Genomic DNA, 22,741 nt, shown 5'->3' with positions numbered 1-22,741 from the left:
TAAAAATAAAAAAAATGTAGTAAAAATAAAAAAAATTGCTCGAGGAATAAATAGAAATTATACAAATTGAATAAGATTATACATTTGACATATTTTTTTTGTTTTATTTGCTTTAGAATTTATACTGTTTCTCAAATTGTCTACGTAATTGGAAAAAAGGGCTTTGAAAACAGTGATGTTTGGACGTTGATGTGCAAATTTGGAGCAATGAATGTGAAATTTGGCAAAAAGTAATCCAAAGGTCGATAATATATCTTTTTTCTGGAGTTATTCAATCAATGTGTAATAGGCCAAATAAAATGTGTTGAAAGTTCAATTTACATGAAGAGTCAATTTTTGTTTTTATAAAATTATTTAAATCAATCCAAAATATATGTGTGTAGGTCAGCGTTTCTCAAAAAGTGGGGCGGGCCCCCCCGGGGGGACGCAAAGGCTTGCCGGGGGGGCATGGGATCATTCCTAGGCGTTTATTTTTTCTTCAGGTTCGAACATGTAGCAGGTGGAACTAATGTTTTAGCGTTGGAGCACCCTGGACTCATTTTAGGGACGTACAACAAACAAATCTACTGACATGGTGATCTGTCACTAGACTAGACCAAGAGTTTAGGTTTGGAGAGTGGACAAGGATTGGACTGGGAAAGAAAAATGTGCAATGTTTCTGTTTTTGCACAGTTTGCACAGTTTCCATTTTGATGTTCTCAGATGTGCAACGTAAACGGGCTCATTGCAGCCACTGATATTGTTAAAATGTTTATCTTTGTTACCAAAATGTGTTTGTTGTTCTAAAAATTTTTTTTTTACCTTATTGTCATAGTTGTAAGATAATTACACATTTCCGATTTTTATTTTGAAAAATAATGTCTCAGGGAGCAGTCTTGTTGAGTTCATTTGTATTGTTCAATCAAAAATCTACGTTATTTTTAATTTGCACAACAAATTATTCAAGGAAAAGCAAAAAGTATTCTTACGATATTGATGTTTCTTTCAATAAAAGTAATAATTGCACCACAGGTACAATGTTGTCGGGGTTGAGGGGGGCTTGGAGATTTTTCGTGCTCCAAAGGGGGGCCCGACAGAAAAAGATTGAGAACCACTGGTGTCGGCGCAATCCCAGAATAAATGACATGAATGAAAGGGTTAATCTGGTTTGACAATCGCCAAAAAACTACAAGAACAAGAACCTGATTGGTCCCCTTTACGCCTCTGTACGTGTGTTTGCGTCATGACGTCACGCTGCCTCTTCTCTCCTCTCCCTCTGAACAGACCGCAGACATGGCTCCGTGAGTGGACACATGGCAGCTGTTAGCCATGGAACAGAAACTACTCACCAAAAACTGACCATGACTCGATAACAGCCTTTTTATTCGTTCCTTTCAAAATAACTCAACTCCTGCAATATCACACTCCGTTACCAACCGGCTGTCAGTCACTGTCAACGGGAGAGCCGCCTCAGCCGTTACTCCCTCCGGTTTCATTTCCTCCAATAGTTTGTTTGTTTTTTTTTCTGTCACCGTCTACTTCCAGTTGTCATCATGGGCGTCCAGGGTTTACAGGAGTACATCGAAAAGCACTGCCCCGCCGCTGTGGTGCCGGTGGAGCTCCAGAAGCTGGCCCGGGGCACTCTGGTAGGAAGTGACCGGGTGAAGCCCCCTCAGAGTCCGCTGAGGCTGGTGGTTGACGCCGAGAACTGCCTGCACCGGCTCTACGGAGGCTTCTACACCGACTGGGTGAGCGGGGGGCAGTGGAACCACATGCTGGGCTACCTGTCCGCCCTCTCCCAGGCCTGCTTCCTCGGCCACATTGAGCTCCTGGTGTGTTTCAACGGCGCTCTGGAGAAAGGCCGACTTCACGAGTGGGTGAAGCGGCAGGTGAACGACCGGCAGACCGCCCAGCAGATCATCAGCCACGTCCAGAATAAGGGCACCCCTCCGCCCAAAGTCTGGTTCCTCCCTCCGGTGTGTATGGCCCACTGCATCCGACTGGCGCTCCTCAGGTTCGGCGTCGGGGTGAGTGAACACTCGGCCTGTGGGTGCCTGTTGAACCGGCAGACATTAGCAGGCTCCAGTTAGCCTGTTAGCTACCCACCATGACACCACTGCCAAGTTCACCCATGAAAGCAGCAGCAGCCTCTGTTAGCACTGGCCTATAAACCTGTCACATTAGACAGAGGAGTAATATCAGGGAATGTGGGTAACATCAGAATGGGCTTCACACACTTATTACATTACTATGAAAGAACAGATATTTACCTTCTAGCAAACAAGACACTTGCATATTTTTGTATTATTATATTATTATAACCTTTATTTAATCAGGAAAAAGCTTATTGAGATTTTTTTTAAAAATTCCAGAGTGTCCTGGTCAAGCAGGAGTTACACAAAATAGAAATCACAGCCATATTTCCACACTAAAAATATACATAAAACACAATAAAAGTCAGTATTAAAACCATACATAAAAGATTTAAAGGTATTAAAAGTGTAACAACATTCCTTAAAAGCATCTCAAAGCAGAACCAGATTCAGTCAATTAGAAAAACATCTACATCCAGATTTATCCTTTTCCCATTCATTTAAAATTACTTTATATTAAGAGACCAGTTCCTTCAGTTTTTTCTCTTCCTATAGGTTGTTCCAAGCAGAACATTCAAAACAAGATACTTGCATATTTTTATTATTATAACCTTTATTTAACCAGGAAAAAGCTTATTGAGATTTTTAAAAAAAATTCCAGAGTGTCCTGGTCAAGCAGGAGTTACACAAAATAGAAATCACAGCCATACTTCCACATTAAAAATATAAATAAAACACAATAAAAGTCAGTATTAAAACCATACATAAAACACTAATGTAAGAACATACATATAAGACACCACCAGTATTTTAAAAGGTACTGAAAGTGTAACAACATTCCTTAAAAGCATCTCAAAGCAGAACCCGATTCAGTCAATTACAAAAACATCTGCATCCAGATTTATCCTTTTCCCAGTCATTTAAAATTACTTTATATTAAGAGACCAGTTCCTTCAGTTTTTTTCTCTTCCTGTAGGTTGTTCCAAGCAGAATATTTAAAACAAGATACTTGCATATTTTTATTAATATAACCTTTATTTAACCAGGAAAAAGCTTATTCGGATTAAAAATCTCTTTCCAGACTGTCCTGGCCAAGCAGAATTTACACAAAATAGAAATCACCGCCATACATCAACACTAAAACTATACATAGAATACAGTAAGTCAGTACTAAAACCATACATTAAACACTAATATAAGAACATTCGTATAAGACACCACCAGTATTTTAAAAGGTACTAAAAGTATAACAACAATGTTCCTTAAAAGCATCTCAAAGCAGAACCCGATTCAGTCAGTTATAAAAACATCTACATCCAGATTTATCCTTTTCCCATTCATATAAAATGACTTTCAATGTATTAAAACAGACCAGTTCCTTCAGTTTTATCTCCTTCTGTTGTTCCAGTGCAGGGGAAGCAGAACATTTAAAACAAGACACTTGCATGTTTTTATTATTGTGACATTTATTTAACCAGGAAAAAGCTCACTGAGATTAAAAATCTCTTTTTCCAGAGTGTCGTGGCCCAGACAGCAGCAGAAGTTACACAAAATAAAAATCACAGCCATACATCCACACTAAAATATACATAGAATACTATAAGTCAGTACTAAAACCATACATAAAACACTAATATAAGAACATGCATATAAGACGCCACGAGTATTTTAAAAGGTACTAAAAATATAACAATGTTCCTTAAAAGCATCTCAAAGCAGAACCCGATTCAGTCAGTTATAAAAACATCTACATCCAGATTTATCCTTTTCCCATTCATTTAAAATGACTTTGAATGGATTAAATCAGACCAGTTCCTTCAGTTTTATCTCCTTCTGTAGGTTGTTCCAAGCAGAACATTTAAAACATGACACTTGCACATTTTTATTATTATAACATTTATTTAACCAGGAAAAAGCTCACTGAAATTACAAATCTTTTTTTCCAGAGTGTCCTCAGACAGCAGCAGAAGTTACACAAAATAGAAATCAAAGCTATACATCCACACTAAAAATATACATAAAACACAATAAAAGTCAGTACTAAAAACAAACATAAAACACTAATATAAGAACATGCATATAAAACACCACCAGTATTTTAAAAAAAAAAGCTACAAAAAGTATAACAACAGTGTTCCTTAAAAGCATCTCAAAGCAGAACCCAATTCAGTCAGTTATAAAAACATCTACATCCAAATTTATCCTTTTCCCATTCATTTAAAACGACTTTGAATGGATTAAAACAGACCAGTTCCTTCAGTTTTGTCTCCTTCTGTAGGTTGTTCCAGGCAGTGGAAGCAGAACATTTAAAAGCTTTCACAAAGCATATAAATGACAGTTGCACAATTTCTAGTCCTGAGCACAGAAGTAATTAGATATGTCAGCAAAAAGTGAATATCAGGTGGCTTTCTGATACCTTAGCACTAGAGTTAGAAATAACTCTTTAAGACATGACCTCCACCTCTGAGTTCAAGCTTTACCATGTCATACACAGGCTCATATGATATCACAAATTTACTGTGAATGCATTGAATGGATCATTTATATAAAATGATATTACTCTCATACTTTCAGGAGTTTATTTGGAGGTAGGTTTACATGCTGTGGTTGCAGTCAGGGTCATGCATTTTGTTATTTTTATTGTGAATGGATTAAAAACTGCACCTGCATCTTCATATAATCACGCACCATTACCTTTTCAGTATTGAACAGGAAAAATCACTCAGTCGTATATTTTCACAATACACTCAAATGATTAAAAAGTAAAACAGATCTACTCAAGTATGATTTCCTGATGTAATCCTTCACAATGTGTGACTTAATAGAATAGAATACCATATCTTTATTGTTATTGTAATTATATTGATAAGAATAATTAAAATTGCGTTAAACAGGATCTGAACGTAAATGTAGTGCAACTATAAATGAAAGCAGAGTGAGAGTAGTAGAGAACCTTCAGCATAGTTTTTAGTTTGTGCTATTGTCCTGTGCTCAAGTGTTAAAAAGACAGGCAACACACTTGTATATTTTGAGTACATTTTCAGTCAACATGTATAAAGCATTGATCTGCAATGGAGGAAATTGGAAGTGCGTTTCAGCTACAATCAAATATAGTTCTGAATGACTGCCTGTATTGGTCTTATAAATGTAACTTTGAATCTACTTTGAAATGTTGACAGTCATTCTGTTTCCTTTCCTGATGATTAGACTGAGCGCTTTTATTTTGTCACAAAGTATTTAACCATTGTTTATTTGGGAATATATTTAAAGTAATGTCTTTAAAGTTACCAAATCAAGATAATGAGAATGCACCGATTGGGAAATCTGCAAGATGCCGATGTCTAAAATAACAAAGTGGCCAGTGTTATTTTCTGTGTTTCTCTCTTTTGTTGTCAAAGAAATCTTGCTGTGAAAAAATACCTGAATACAAATTAATAAAAACGTCCAAACAACTTTAAATGTAAAATACGTTAGATAAACACTAGTGACATGCCCACCTATTTCACAGTAGCTTAAGTATTATAAGGTGACGCAGAAGTGGTTGTAGATATGAACAGGAACCCTCAAATTTGGTGGAACCATGTAGAGATCAGGCCTGTTTTTGGGTCATGATGGGATGGTTTTCTGTTTTTAAAAAGTGGGGCCTGAGAATAACATTTGGGAAATACTATGATGTTGCAGCATGATATGAAAAATGAGTCTCTGTGCATATGATATAATGCACAGTTCTACTCACTCTTTCGAGGTGACATAAAAACTAAAATGATAAAATGCAACAAGGCTGCATGATATTGGGAAAAAAATGACATTGCGATTTTTTTTTAACCTTGTGATATGAAAAAATACTCAGGAGGATATAATAGCTGTGTGGTGCTGACATAAATGATCAAATTATTTGTGTTGCATCTCGTGGCAACAGGTGCAAGGCAGTGTCGACACAGAACACGTTTCAGTTTCATTTTTCTTGTAGCTGAAATAATTCCATATAACCGACATTGCTTTTCTTTTTTACACCAAGTCTTCGTGTACAGTGATTTTCTCTTGTTCGTTGCTCATTTTTCAATATTGTTACCAGGGGTGTAAGAAATTATCGGCATCGCAATATATTGCGATATTTCACTTCACGATACTATATTTATATTAAAAAGTATTGTATCAATACTTTTAGGTATTTATTCAAATGCAGATATGGTGGAGGTCCCTTTGTTTTTTTGTTTTTTAAGCTCTTTTATTTCTATATTCACATGGGTATTTTGTTCTGTTGTTTGCTTACTACAAAAGTAGTATAGTGATATTGAAGGTCATAAATGTAGTTTTTTGAAATTGATAATGCTGTTTTGTTAAATAATGGATATTTCAAGCATCCTAAAAGCACTTTTTTCTGTCTGAAAGAGGCAAATGTTTGTTTTTTTTGTTGAGAATGCACAAAAATGATGTTATGATGTTGGATGATTCAGGGCCTGAACACTATGTATTCTTTTCACAATAGAATACAAACATTTATGCAGGATCTTAAACTGTAATGTCTGTAAAACATTATTTATTTATTTGTGGTTTTTTTCTACTGGTAAAGCCGCATGTTAAAACTTTATTTATCCAAATGCTGCACTAAAAGTTTTTCCAGGAAGTAATCTTTTATAAAAAGAAACAAAACAAAAAAATATCGCCTTGTTAACAGTAGTGTGATATATTGCGATATATCGTATTGTAATCCTAGTATTGTGATTTGTGTTATATCGCTAGATTCTTGCCAATACACACCCCTAGTTGTTACTAGTGACTCACTCCAAACTGATTAAGAAAGATTGTGATTAGTGGATCGCTATGTGCAGTGTGTGTCACATACTCTTGAAATTAGATGAGAACATGTTGAGTTCATTTACCTCCTACATTGCAGGAACTGCGATGTGACTATTGAGCACATGTACAGCGCGATGACGATGCTCAAACGATATATTGTGCAGCTCTAAAATGCAAAAATGAATCTATCGATCAAAAACGAAAATTGTCAGCTGCAGTTTTAAATATTCAGACTTTCAAGTTAAAGATTGACATTTCAGTATTTTGGTATTTAGAGCAGTAAAGATTCAAAAAGTATCACATAATTGTAACTCAGTCTTCATGCAGGTTTATGTTTTAATGCGCAGCGGTGCGGAGTGGATTATTTCAGTCTTTATTTTTGGCAAGTAAAGGATATGAAAATGAAGAATGCATTGATTTGATCTGCTATTCGGGGGCCGAGACTGACCTTCTAAATTAGATTCAATATTGGCCAGATGTGACAGTCTGCATCTGATACAGTTTTAGTCCATATTCTCCCAGGATTCTCTGTTTCTAATAGTTACTGAGCTCATGGGCTTACACACAAAGGATCCCTGTGAGTTACATGATTTTACAATCTGAAGCCTGTTATTTGTGTCAGCTGTGTGGGGGCTCATTTACTCCGGGCAGCTCAAACAATACTGCACCTGCTTCATAATCCAGCTGGTGCGCTCTTTGTTTAAGTGGCTAATGCACTGTGTCTGTGTAAGAGGTTTATTTCCAGGCTTCACCCTCTGAGGCTTAATTCCTGTCCTGACCACTCCTCAGGTCGTCCAGACCATCGAGGACCACCACCTGGAAGTGATAGCTTTATGCCGGCAGATCGGCTTCCACGGTCTGGTGGCCTACGACTCAGACTACGCTCTGTGCAACATCCCATCCTACTTCAGCGCCCACGCACTCAAACTGAGCCGCAACGGCAAAAGCCTCACCACCAGCCAGTACCTGATGCACGAAGTAGCACAGCAGCTCAATCTCAACCCAAACCGCTTCGTCATTTTCGCATCACTTTTAGGTCAGTGTGACTCTTCCAGACAGACGGTAAGATGAATTCAGAAGATGCTGAGCAGCTGAGTAGTATTTTTTTCTGCTCTATTTTGCAGGAAATCACATACTGCCTGATGAAGACTTGGCTGCCTTTCACTGGAGCTTACTCGGTCCAGAGCATCCTTTAGCATCTTTAAAGGTAAATTCATTTTATGATCATTTGGACTGTTAAAGGTCTAGGGTGTAAGATTTCTAAGATTTATAGGGATTGATTGAGGAAGTTCTACTTACGGGAATGGAATGTGATTTATTAATGCACTGATGATTTTTTCATTAGTGTGTAATCACCTGAAAATATTAGTTGTATTTTTGTTGTCTTTGAATGAGTTGTTTGTCCATCAAAGGAGCACTCATGATGTTTCTACAGCGGCTCAGAATGGTCATTTTTCCTTTTTCTGAGTGATGTCTAGCGTTGAGGTGCCCTAGTATATTTCAGTGTGGATCAGAGTTAATGTCTATAGTCACTTTTCCATTGGACATCTGCGCAAAACTTTACCGATATTTACTACATGTTGAAAAAACAGAAGTGTGTAATGTCGGTTTTTCCTTGGTTTTAAACCACAAATGCAATGATTTGTTTATGTATTATCGTGAGATGACATGAGAAGTCATTGCGCAAATATCATGTTGATTTACGGATATATTCATTATTGTTATATATTATCCCTCTATCTCGTACTAAATTAAAAAATGACAGGTTTTCCTGGTGTGTCCACACATACTACACTAGGTTTCTTTTAAAACTCTTCTTCGCTTGTTGTAACGTCCGTCAACATCCATTTTTTAAATTCATGTGACTCTAGTTGCAGAAAAAGGTCTTTCCTTTGCAGTTTTGTGTGATATACCGTTTGTGCTACATCTGAAAAACCACCTCTTGCCAGCGCAAAAACTTTTAATTGAAAAACAAGAGTTTTGGCGAAATTGTCGTTTTTCCATTAGGTAAATTTTTATGCACAAGATATTTTCGCACAATTTGAGGGTCAATGGAAAAGAGATTTATGTAGCAAAAAACCTGGAACAGACAAACCAAACCCTGGCTCTAAGGAAGGGTTTAATGTGTTTAGCGGTCATCGTAGTTTGAGGCTGAACTGTCAACGAAATATATATATTATACATGTTGTTGGGTGTATATATATGCACTCAACAACATGTAATAACGACCTGTTGTTTTATTTATGCTTTTTCCAGTCCTGGGAAAAGTGCATAAATATGCTTTGATACATCAGTTGATGGTCTGTTAAGCTTGAGCAGGAAAACATAATTGATTCTTAACTGAGGTAGTGTTGAATATGACCTCTGTGACTCCTCCCTCGGCATCATATGCATGATGTTGAAATGAAAATGTGAGAAAGGATTTGTAAATGTTAACTTTCCCAAAGTCATTGCAGAGGATAGGACTAAATGAGGAGAAATTCTCTGTAAATAAAACCTAAAAGTATTAGTTTTACTAGTACTACTGCACGTACAAGTCAGACGACACAAAATTGAATCAGTGGAGTTGTTTGTCTACTTTATCAGTTGGTTTTGTTGTTGACTAGTGTGTGTAGCTAATATTGCTTGTCAGTTTTAGCGGTGACAGACACTGAAATGTTCCCTCCAAATTAGATATTAGATGTTAAGGCAGTTTATGTTTTTTGTACATTTGAATCCTGGGGAAACACCACATTTTTGTGGCTTGAGCTGATGGAGGTTTGGAACCCCTAGTCTATATATTTTAATACAGACATCTTACATATCATAGCTTTCAAGTTCATTGGATTTAACAAACATATTAATGTCTTTAATGTACAAACTGTCACTTCTCAGTGCTAGATTAAGGTTTATTGGATTACACTTGATGTGAGGGTTTAAGAGGAGATCTGCTGCAGATACTAATAACTCAGGTGTGGTTTTGTTGTTCTTTTTTTTCTGATTCTGCCACATGACCACAAGCGTGTGATCAGGCGCTTTAATTATATCCCCCATAGTGTTTACAGTGTTTCATCTGATCAGTCGACCACATGCAGATCTGAGGTTACGTCTGATAACTGTGGTTACGTTATTTCTTCATGTCACAGCCAATGTACCACTGCTCTGCGTTGGTGTATTTCTGTTCATTCATTCATAAAAGTGGTGATTGTGGTTAACGGGTTTACAGTGAAACATGTTTAGACTCCAGTGACAGTGTGTGCCCCCCCGCTGAGGTTAAATCAGGTGACTTTTAACATTATTCCACTGTCTTCTTACATATTTTACATCAGCTGAGCCTTCCATTTGGACACGTTGGGCTTAAGTTATATTCTATTTTTACATGGCAGTTCTTGCAGATGACATAACCTTTAACCAGCTTCTTTATTTGTGGAAAACCCAGCAACCGGCTCTTGGAATTTCTTCTTTGGTCTCAGTTAAAAATAAGTATCACTTGCCACCAGTCTATTGAGCTGTAGGGCAGTGATTCTCTGGAAATCCTGAAGTGTTTTAGGAATAAATCAGTTCTGAGAGACAAATATTGTGATATGTCACCATATTGATTTGTGTTGTATCTGACTTGTGTGAATGAATGAGAAGAGGAGTGGAGGTTTGGTTTAGCACACATTGTACCTGAGGGTTTTGGTCACAGGTGACAGTACATTGTTCAGGAGTTGGATCAGCACTGAATCTGTGAAAGAGGATTAGGACCACTGGAAAAAAAAAGGTCCAATATATATTTTGTTATTGTTATTCTGAGAAAAAAGTCAGAATTTTGAGGGGGAAAAAGTCATAATTCTGAGGGGAAAAAAGTCAGAAATATGATTTTTTTTTTTTTTTTTTAAAGTCAGCCTGACTTTTTTTTTAAATCAGAATTCTGACTTGAATCTCAGAAATCTGACATTTTTCTCAGAATTCTAACTTTAATTTCAGAATTCTGACTTTTTCCTCAGAATTCTGACTTTTTTCTCAGAATTTGGACTTTAATCTCAGAATTCTGATGTTTTTCCTTAGAATTCTAACTTTAATCTCAGAATTCTGACTTTTTTCTCAGAATTCTGATTTTTTTTTCTCAGAATTCTGTTTTTTCAGAATTCTGACTTTTTTTTTCTCAGAATTCTGGCTTTTTACTCAAAATTCTGACTTTTTTTCTCAAAATAAAAAAAAAAAAAAGAAAAATGTAGGACCTTAATTTATGTTTTTTCCCCCATTGGCCCTATTCCTCCTCCATACTGGATCACTTCTCACTAAATGGAAAACAAAAATAGATGTTAAAGGAAATGGTTTGTTGCATAAACATATTACTCAACACACTGAACAGCTGTATTATGTCTTGTTTATCACAGAGGAACAAATAGCCCTGTTTATTAGCAGTTTTCTCATTCCTATTCAGTATGTGATGTAGGGTTTATGGTTTGACACAGTCAGAATTTAAATAAGTGTGTGCGAGGTACTTGAACTTGACTCCCATCCGTCTTCATTTTAATCAAACAAACTGACAGTTGAAGCTGTTTTCAGGGTCAATGTGAACAGACCTGCGCTCAGTTGTTTCACAGCCAGGAAATTAAGGATCCTCTCAGATGAGGCTTCCAGCAGAATGTTAACTATTAATATTTTTAGATATTTTTCCCTCATAGTCTGCAATGGCTAATATTAGCAGTTGGGTTCTGTTAGAGCCAAATTGTGCCGACACTTTCAGTTTGTATGAAAGATTAGTGTTAATTGGTCTGTGTTTAATCTGAATCTTCTTGTCTTCATTATTCTAACAGAAATTATGAATGTAAAAGCCAAATTATCATAGCAGAATTGAAGGTGTAAAGTATAAAGAGAGGTGAAAGTTAGAGAGTTGGTTTACAATATTTATATATATGTGTTAATGTAGAATGCTTTATCATAAAGGGAAATGACACAGAGGCACTGATGTTTGTCCATTTGTCAAAGTAGACAGAGAACATAGATGGAGCCAAGAGAAAGCTAATAATATGTGAAACATGTCTATGTAGGTTCTTATTTGCCCAGGCTGTCGTTCTTCTTGGTAGTTCTTCTCAGTTCAGCTGGACTGCTTTAGTGGAATGAGAGGTTTTTGATGTTGTAAGTAGATAAGGTAGGACTTTCCCGAGACTTCTTCACACTTTGACTTTAGCTCTGAGACATATTTTTTCTTCTGAAATGAAGCTTGAGGGTTAAAGGGCTCATATTTCTCTAAACCCACTTTTATTTGTCTTTGGTTCATTTATTTGTGTATTTGGACCCTAATAGTTCATATAGTTTGAATTTGAACCCTCCAGCTGCTGCAAAACTATCTTTATATTCATTTTGGCAAGAATCCAGAGGATTCCTACAACCTGTTTTATGTCCTGCTTAATTTAAGTTTTACAACTAGTTCCGTCTCCACATTTGCACATATAAGGTCCAGACTTCAGACCAACATTTCTCAGAGTTCGACATAATTGTTTGTCAGCAGCAGCGGTTGTAGTCCATACTGAAAATATGTCCAAACTTGGAGCTGATTGCCTAAAATGTTCAGTTTTTGGTTGAATGGGACAGAGCAGCACAGCCAACAACCTGGAGGGGGCGGGGCCTGAAGTGGCTCACGTGCATTTAAAGGGCCAGCGCTCCAAACCACCTTTCTGGTGTCATTACTCAGAAAAAGGGTTGAAGATGGACCTGTGGAGTTGAATTAATAAAGAATTCAGACCCAAGCAGAGCATTTACAGTTTATAGAGACCAAAGGGAAATGTTGGACAATGAAGAATTCATTTTAAAAAGCAAAATGTCACTCCTTTAATGGATCTGTAAAAACAACCCCATTTTGGCTGAACTTGGTAGCAGGAGTTGAAATGTTCATCTCTGACAGAAAACTGGGGTTTGGATTAATTTCAGCCTTTACCCTCACATTGACCTTTACCTGTTAAACTTGTCTCAGGATGGCAGAAAGTTGTTTCGAAGGATACACAGTCGGAGCAAAAATTATTAGACCACCCTTATTTTCTTCAATTTCTTGTTCATTTTAATGCCTGGTCCAACTAAAGGTACATTTGTTTGGACAAATATAATGATAACAACAAAAATAGCTCATAGTAGTTTAATTTCAGAGCTGATATCTATCCATTTTCCATGTTTTCTTGATAATAACCAAAATCACTTCAGTTCTTCCATCTATGGCATCTGTGGCATTGTACTGACAAAAACAGTGCTTTTAGACATTCCATGTTTTCTTTTCTGTCTGTTTTAGTCACATGACACACATAGGAGTTAGTACTGGATTGCATAACCATTGTTTTTGTTGACTTTTGATGGTCTAATAATTTTTTCCTTAACTGTATATTGTCAAAAATAAGATTATCATTCTGTTATCTTGTACCTGTAAAGTAAATCTCGTAATAAAATGCCAATGTGCTCATTTTGATGCACAAATAAAGGCTCTTTTTCAGACAACTTGGCCTTGAAACATCTCATATGGATTTGTCTTTATTTATGATGCATTAACTGTCAGCACCCTTAGACCACCAAGACCTGATACCCTGGAATAATTTGTGGTGTATTTGATGGGATCCATGGTACTGACAGGAAGGGGATGTGGGCAGCAGCAAACACTAAAACAGCTGGATTAGAACAAAACTTAAAAAACAGGGAAAGCAAGCATGATATAAGGAGCAATCTGTACTGTGTTTATATTTACATTATTTACATAAAGGATACAAGGATAGCACATAGGAAGGCATGTGCTCAAAGCTAGGAAGGAGGCACTCGATGTAGGTCAAGCTATGATTTTACTTATTATTTTGTATCTTCATGTATTTACTTGAAATATACAGCATGTCATGAAATTTAGAAAAAAATCTGTGGGATGGGGTTGGTTAGAGTTAAGGGGATATAAAATATGCAGGTGTTTTGTGTTATTTTTCTTTTATCTTTTATTGTTTTAAGTATGACTGTCCATTGTAATGATGGACATATGTATGTGTATATGTGTGTACATGTGGTTATACTTGTATCTATTATTATTTATTTTTGTGAGTCACATCTTGATTAATGTCTTGGCTCATGTATGTGTGTATGTTTAAATTTCTTGTCGACAGTAACAGACATATACTGATTTGCACCTGCTTCCCAAATAAAAAAAAAAATAGGACCAATGGCCCTGTAGCTTACCGGCCAAATTAAAAGCTTTGGGAAATGTATCCAGATGCCATTTATTATCACCCAGTTATGTGTATTTATTATGTTACAGAAATAGCCCATGTTTCGGTCATATTCCGATCAGATCTGTAAAAAATTGAAATTCCAACTTGATATCATTGATACTTACTGATTTATTGTATCAATCTACTTCCTATTTCTTATAATGGGAAAATTTTTCAAAGTCGCACTAAATCCAGAATCATATCCAGATCAAAATTATTTCAATACCTTGTGTTGACATCATCATAAAGAAGCTGTATACCAAGTTTGAAGTCAATCAGAACTGTAGTTTCGGAGAAGAAGACAATTGAAATGTTTCCCCCATAACAGAACATGTTAAATTTTCCATAAGTTCCCGGATCCAGAAGAAGATCCTGATCAGCATGTGACCATTATGTTTTGGTCATCTCCCCATCAGGGCTGTACTGTAGAAATTTACACTTGATATCATTTATATTTACTGAGTTATTGCACTTCCTATCTCTTATAATGGGGACATTTTTCAAAGTGGCACCAAATCCAGAATCAGATCCAGATCCAAATAATTTCACTAACTTTTGTTGACATCATCATAAAGAAGCTGTATACCAAGTTTGAAGTCAATCGGAATTGTAGTTTCGGAGAAGAAGACGATTGAAATTTTTGTAACAGACGACAGATGGCGACAACAACGCAACATGACGACAATAGCTTACAGCCTGTCGGACGGTAAGCTAAAAAAGGATACATGGGCTTTAGTGTCATATGCAGTAATTAACAAGATACCAATGCAATGAAATTCTTAGTTTGCTTTACACTAGAAAAAGAAAACAGAAAAAATTTAGAAAATAAGATAATTGACATGTTAAATGTGGTACATGTCTTGTGAAGGTGAAGCAGTGTCTCACCAGTAGCTTCAGAGGTAGGATATCATATTTGTTAATGGTGCAGTCAGACTGTTGCATAACCAGTATGTTAATAACATTGTAATAGTGAACAAAGGAAGCCTGTTTACCACATAGTGTGGACAAATGCTGTGATTACATAATGTTTGAATACCATCCTAAAATCATACCGATACCTACGTCGGCATTAAAGCCATAAACGCTTGTATTTACAGTGTTCAGTGTACAAAGTTAGAGCTCAGGCTGCAGCTGTTCTCCCTTGGACGCTAGTTTCACCTCTGAACTTTGTCAGCGTAGAAGGTTAATGCAGTTCGCTTGTCTTTTAATTTCCGTCATTTAGTGCAACACACACATTGGTTAAGACACAGCAGGGTAGAGTAATGAAAACACAGCACAAGGAAATGTGGCTACAACACTTAAGGCTGCCTCTTAGTTAATGGAATATAAAACAGGATAATATCACACATTCTGTATGTTTTACCACAAAGAACAAGCAACACGTGATCATTCATTGTTTCCCTGAGTTATTTTACTTCAAACTGTAGAGCAAGGGTGTCAAACGTATGGTCTGTGGGCCAAAACCAGCCCTCCAAAGTGTTTGATCTGGCCTGGATGAATTTGCAAAGTGCAGAAATTACATAGAAGTCATTGATAGTCAAGAGTGCCACTAAGTCTTGCTAAGTTATATTGATTATAAAGTTAAATGCTGTAGTTTCCAGATGCCTTTTTCTAAATGTTTAATGCATTTGTAGATTCACTGCAATCTGTAAGTTATAATGCAGATGTGTAAATGATAAGCAAATGCATAATGTAGGTAAAATGTCACTTATTTTTCTTAAGAAATTTCTGGTTGTTCGTTAATGTTCAGATTATTCACATTTTTTTTGAAAGGGTAGTTTACACAGTGTAATTTTACTTTTTTTGCACTAAACCAAAAAGAAAACAAGTAGTACCAGGTACAACAAACCCTGCCCCTCGCACGTATTGTAGCTTATTTTGGCATCGATCCAGCTGATGTCATCATGTCTATGCGTGTGCTGATGTCAGCATAGACATAGGCAGCAGAGACAAATTTCGTTCATTATAAGTAAGTGGGGAAAAAAAGATTTTAAAAATTCATAAAAAATTTGAATTTTGACCTACTTTTCCCAAAATGTAATCACATTTATTCTTGGTCACTGGCAATCTATAAACCCAATTTGGTATGAATTCAACCAATAGTTTTGCTGCTAAAGTGTTAACAAACAACTAAACAACCTGAACCAAAACAATAGCCTTTGCCTGCCCTTCGGGGGATGGGGTGAAAATGGATTTGCCGTTATTTATAAGTTATTATGCTATTATTCAACTGGTACGACCCACTTCAGATCAAATTGGACTGTATTTGGCCCCTGAACTAAAAGGAGTTTGGCATCCATGCTGAAGGGGTAGAATAGTCTTGTTTCACTATTTTATACTCGATCATTAATTAATCAGCTGTACCATGTCTAAAGTAACAGGGTGTTAACCTGAAAGTAGGCAGAGGTGATTAATTTAAACTGAATCCATTGTTTGCCTTTACATGTTTTAAATCTTAAAGAGAGAATACTTTAAGGAATGTTTTGACAGGTTTTGCCATTAAAACTGTACTTATCCACTAGAGGGTTTTATAAGTTGTAATGAGCATTTGAAGCAAAAATACTATTTAATAATGACAGGAAGGAAGGTGACTACTCACATACAAGCTGCAACAAAGACTGACGTGGTCATAACATACAGATGTTTATCACTGGCTGCTGGTTAATATGAAAGTCAGAAATTACTATTTTGTACTCCTTTAATTGTCTAACGATTGGATCAGAAAAATAGTGAAATAACTGAATTGCAAAAACATTTTAGCAGGAGCCACAGATGACATTAGGAAAAGAGACAAAAGAGGATGAAACTTAAACTCTGCAGTCCTGAGAACAGTCATTTATTCCTAAAATTGAGTTGTGAACCCAGTTGAAATGCTGCTTTTGCATTAATCTACAATGTTAATTGGTTGCAATGGGCCGGTTAAACCAGCTCAGGTATGGAACATATCCTCATGTGCACCTTGAAATACAGTCACACAGATTGCTCCTGGTATGTCTGAGGGCCTCCTATAGTTGTACTTAACCTTTAAAGTTTTTTGTTTTTTCCAAGTTTTCTCTGATTGGAAAAATAGATTAACGCTCACATACAAGTTTGCACATGGTTGACGTGTATTGACCCCTGTGTTGTCGGCCATCAGGTGCGTGCCCACCAACTCGTGCTCCCTCCCTGTGATGTCGTAATCAAAGCTGTGGCCGACTACGTCCGCAACATCCGAGACATCACCGACCTGGAGGCCATCGCGAAGGACATCTTCAAGAACTCACAGGTATAAAGTACAAGTGCACCGGTGCCCCCAGCTGCTGTTAGTGCTCCAGTGCAGTTAGCAGGTGATGTGTTGGAAATAGGGATGGGAATCGATAAGAATTTAACAATTCTGATTCCATTATCGATATCGCTTATCGATCTGATTCCTTATCAATTCTCTTAGCGATTCTCATTGGGTGAAGGAATAAAAAAGTCCAAACGGGTGTGTTTGCATCAACTGTCTTTTATATTTCCATCTGCACAGAAAATATAACATGTACAGTATGTACAAATAATAAGAACAGATGACGTCGGGCCCGGGTTTGTACAGTAAAACTGAAACTTAAGATGCTTTACTAATTCCTCTGTCTCCTGCTGTTGTGCACCTCATTTCCTTTTCCTTAACTTAGGAAACTTTATTTGAGGGGGCAGGATGTTTGTTGCCCCCACCAGAACCGGGCCCGGATGACGCCCTGGTGTTTGCTCTACCGCTACATTCACAAGTGTTGCTAAGTAGCATATCAAATACGTGACATTCCTGTAAATGAATGTCATGCTGTGTAGACAAATGTTTGAGCAGATTGGAGGGATTTCCCCCTTATGAAGAAATGGAAGCTTTAGGGTTCCAGTGGACCTGGTGTCGTCATTTTGGACCATTTCTGCCTCAACGCCATGTCGGCTACATTCTGACCAAAACAGTTGCAGCATGTGAGTGACATCATTGCGCATGCGCAACGAAGGTGGAATCGATAAGCAGAATCATTAATCAGGCAGGCAAACGATTCCAAGGAATCGAGCTACTAGGGACTGGTTCTCAAAAAGAATCGGTTCTCGACCCCATCCCTAGTTGGAAGCAGTAAAATGGGAAGGATACTGTTCCTGTTTTGGTTCTCCAGACTGGGAAATGCCCAACGGCACCTGGTTTGGAGAAGCTCTGATTTCCTGAAGTTAAGGTTAATCAGATCATTAGATTTTCTTCTTCAACAAATCAACTTTGAGGACTCGTGCTCTGTACAAACATGGATTTTTTTTCTAAACAGATATTTTGTTCTTTTTTTTTTATTCTGTTCATATAAGTTTTCTTTTACAAAATATTTCTGTCAATGTAACAATGCAAAAATGATTACAAACTGGTAAGAAGGCATAGAAAAAACATGGTCTCTGTGGGACTTTAAACTGTGGATAAAACTGGACATAGCAGAGGTTTAATCTGTCACTAAGGCAAAGCAACAAGTTCAGTTATAAACTTAAGTTATTTTAAGTGTTGGTTATGGTCGTTGAAGTGTATTCTTTACACAGTGTGGATTTGTCCATGACGTCAGTCCAGTCCATCTCCCAAAGGTTTCAGTGCTGACTTTGACCTGCTGCAGGTCATACACTGATTTATACGCCTGGATTTGATGTTTCAGGTGCAGCTTCATCACACAAAGCAATAACAGACATAATTAAAACGAGGTGTGATGCCATCTTTTCCAGTCTCTCTGTTTTCCCTGAACACACTGATAAAATAAACTGGAGTTTTAAATATCTTCAGACTGGATGCATTTTTAATAATCTCCCCAAATGTATAGAAAAATGTCAGTTTTTGCAAAAGTATCTGCATAAATGTGGACGGGGCATAAATGTTCCCTTTCTGCCTAATCTGCCTCCACCCACTGACAGGTACCATTGTAATGAGGTCATTAATATGACCACTTTACCTGCCAGTAGTCATAATGAATCTGTGTATCATTTGTGCTTTTCATATTCAATTGAGAATCCACAATTGGAAAACGAAAAAATGACTAATGAATAATGAAATGAGTCTTTTTTTTCATTTTCCGATTGTGGATTCTCAATTGAATATGAAAAGAACGTATGATACATGGATTATAATGTTATAGCTGTTCAGTATATAATAATAATAGAAGATCCTGGGTCAGTGTATCTGTTGGTAATTGGATTTTCTTTTCAGAAACAAAAAAAACAAACTAGTGGTTAATTGATTATTGTTTTAAAATAGAAGAAATAAAATTGAATTTCAAGGCGTTTTTCTTTTTCAGTGTCAAAACAGATAAGCCAAATGTTAAAAAAACAGATTGATTTTTGTTTTCTCTTTCTAATAACAAAAAAGAAAGTTACTACCCAACAGAAATGGAAAAACTGACCAAAAATGCTTGTTTTTTTTTTTCATTTTCTGCGACTGGATGTTGTCATTTTCAAGGAAAGAGCACTAATGCCTAGGTCACAAAGATTCTTACAAATGATGAGTAGGTACGAATCTTTCAGTTTGTACAAAATCTGGACATCGTAGACATGCTCCCTCCATGAATCTCTATGAACTCCAGATTTCGTACAAACCCATCATTTGTAAGAATCTTTATGACCTAGGCAGTAGCGCTCTTTCCTTGAAAATGACAACATGCGGTTGCAGAAAATTAAACAAACATCCGTTTTTGGTCCGTTTTTCCATTTCTATCAGGTAGAGTAACTTTCTTTTTTGTTATTAGAAAGAGATAACAAAAATCAGTCAGTTTTTTAAAATTTAGTTTATCTGTTTTGACACTGAAAAAGAAAAACAACTTGAAATTCAATTTTAATTCCTCTCTTTTATAATGAAGATCAGTTGACCACTAGTTTTTCTTTTGTTTCTGAAAAGAAAATCCAATTACCAACAGATACATTGACCATCCTGGAAGAGAAAAACAGATTCCACAGATTCTACTGAACTTGAAATCAGAGCCACACTATTAACTCGGCTTATTTGCATTACAGCCACCTCATTCTATACATACTATATACAAGGGGGCTTGAAAAAGTAAAAAAAAAACATAACTTAAACAGTTTTTTTCCAACTGTCCTTTTTCCATGTACTTTTTGAAGCCCCCTTATATGTGTATTTTTAGTGAAACCTTCCTAAAGTACGCCATCAGTTCTCTATCTGTGCTTATGTGTGATCCTTTCATTGGTCTTTTTTCTTTCAGTCGTGCACAGATGACAAAGTGATCCGCTTCCAGAAGGCAGTGGAGTACTACTCAGCGGCCAGCAAACCCACACAGTTAGGTGGGTTTCTATACTGCCGTTAGTGTATGATTATCAAAGAATACTGGCCAAAACTTAACTGAACAGATAAGGACACGACTCCTCCAGATGTTCCACTTATTCAGAAAATGTCCATTATTCTTCTTCCTTTCAGGTTGTATGTCACCTCTATTAAAATGACCACAGAAATCAGCGCGGTAGCTTCTTATCACACAGAGGTATAATCACTAAATTAAATTATGGCTGTATCTTGCCAGGACCCTCATTAAGACAATTAACACCGGGATGGCTCAGGTAGAAGCTGCATCACTGTGAATGAGCCCGTTTCAGCTCAGAAACTCAGCTGACGTATTGCTTAAGGATAGTTTTAGCTGTGGATATTACATGGTGCATATTCTGATGTGTGTTTTTCTGTATGTATGGCCTGTAGCTCATCTGTTACCAAGAAGTATACAATTTTCCTGGTGAAATCCTTTTTTTTTTTTTTTTTTGTATTAGTGATGCAGTTAACAAGACATAGTGGACAGAAAAAAAACAATAAATTAGCAAAAGTAAAATCAAGCAAATAAACAAACCAAAAACAACAAAATAATGACAAACAATGACAGCATATTACAATGAAAAAGATAGTAAACGTAAAGCGCAAACTTACAATATAGATTGAATAGGGGCGATAGGGGAAGGGGGGAGAGTGAATGAAAGTGAGAAAAGGAGGGGGAAAATAACAGTTATTATAATAAATGATAGTAACAACAACAACAACACAACAATATATAATAATAATACTAATAGTCTAATTTGCTAGTATTATTGTGGCAGTGGTAGCAGCAGAGGCAGCCACAGTAACAGCAAAAATGGGTTAAATAATTAAATATTTATAATAATTTATATGAATTACTATCAGCTTGAGTTTATATTAATTAATTTAATTCATTCCTGGTGAAATACTTGATATTTAGTATTTTCTTTGGGACAAAACTTCTCTCTACATCAGATCTACTCTAGGAATGGACTGGGAAAGTTCTTAACCAGATGTAGTTTTTTTTCTTATATTCTTTTGTCATTTCATCAATATGCAATGCTACTAAAGTAAATAAATGCAATCCTTATTTATATTTTAAGATGCTACAAATCATGTACAGCTACAGAATAATAATAATGCATTTTATTTGTATGGCACTTTTCATGGAACTCAGACACTTTACATAAAGCCGATAAAAACAGAAACCAAACACATTAAAAACAGATAAAAGCAGGTGCAAAAGGCAGGTATATGAATATAAAACATTTAAACATTAAAAGCAATCTTAAATAAGTGAAGTCTGAAAGCTGACTGTTAATGGAGGCAAAAACAGTCACTGAAATGATACTGTCTTGTCTCGTTCCACTGAATCGACTGGAGGTCAGTTAATGCAGTTCAGTACTTATGAACAGGACATAAGACGTGTCCTGTCGTTGATATTATAGTTTAATGACTTTACAAGGGGTGTTTCTGGTTTGTGGATCAGCTTCCATCTGAAAATAAGAGGCTAAAGTCCAAACTAGGCTTTTATATTTGGCTGAAATTAGTCAAAACCATCCAAAATGTTTTCACACTAGAACTGAAACTTGATTCAGTGTGATCTGGAGTGAAACCAGCTCTTTTCTTTATGCCAGACTTTGGCTGTTTGGTCCAGACTGTGGTCTGAGAAGGTTTCACACCTGTAATTGTGGTCTGCATCAAAATGAAGAAAAAAGTATAGAGCAAATGAGTTGGCATGGAAGACCTCTTATTTGAGAACAAGAAAAGGCTGGAACAAGTCTGAAAACAGCATTATACAGAAGTAGCATGTATTTAAAAGGTATTTCCATGATCCCAGAAATACTGGTGCTGTTTCCAGTATTTCCACGTACTGTGTTGGCCTTCGCTTGGACATAATGTAGGTCCAGCAATGAGACGAGTGCAGCGTAGGTGTTGGATTTAAACATGGGATATCAATCAGTGTATCATTGGTTCTTTTCATATTCAATTGAGAATCCACAATCGGAAAATGAAAAAATGACTCGTTATTTCATTACTCATATACAAATCAAAAATTTTTAAAAATGAGTTGTTTTTCATTCTTTCGATTATGTGCACAAATTAAAAATTGGAAATAAGCAAATGGACCAAATGTGGGGTTTCATGTTGACATTTTTGATATCTGATTTGGTTTGACCCGGAAGTTCCTGACTTCTTCATGTGTTGAGCTGGACAGTCATGGGTTTGCTGGTATTCTGAGTTAATGTGTCTGTTGGTATTTGGGTTTTCTTTTCAGAAACAAAACAAAAACTAGTGGTTAATTGATTGTCATTTTAAAATAGAATTAAAATTGAATTTCAAGGCATTTTTCTTTTTCAGTGTCAAAACAGATAAACCAAATT

General features: G+C 36.4%; 1 protein-coding gene across 1 annotated transcript in view; it reads left to right on the top strand.

Moving 5' to 3' along the window:
- The first annotated feature begins 1,238 nt into the window (after positions 1–1,238).
- The window catches only part of LOC115418984 (constitutive coactivator of PPAR-gamma-like protein 1 homolog), a 46,905-nt gene continuing 25,402 nt past the window's right edge, over positions 1,239–22,741 (top strand). The window contains exons 1-5 of the mRNA XM_030133561.1: positions 1,239–2,006; positions 7,662–7,908; positions 7,997–8,079; positions 17,211–17,339; positions 20,281–20,359. Coding sequence (XP_029989421.1) covers positions 1,533–2,006; positions 7,662–7,908; positions 7,997–8,079; positions 17,211–17,339; positions 20,281–20,359 — 1,012 coding nt within the window. The 5' untranslated portion in view covers positions 1,239–1,532. The remainder of the gene's footprint in view (positions 2,007–7,661; positions 7,909–7,996; positions 8,080–17,210; positions 17,340–20,280; positions 20,360–22,741) is intronic.

This window comes from Sphaeramia orbicularis, chromosome 5 (assembly GCF_902148855.1).
Source record: "Sphaeramia orbicularis chromosome 5, fSphaOr1.1, whole genome shotgun sequence".
NCBI lineage: Eukaryota > Metazoa > Chordata > Actinopteri > Kurtiformes > Apogonidae > Sphaeramia > Sphaeramia orbicularis.
Note: the sequence above shows the minus strand (reverse complement) of the source record. Positions and strands in the feature narration are given on the sequence as shown.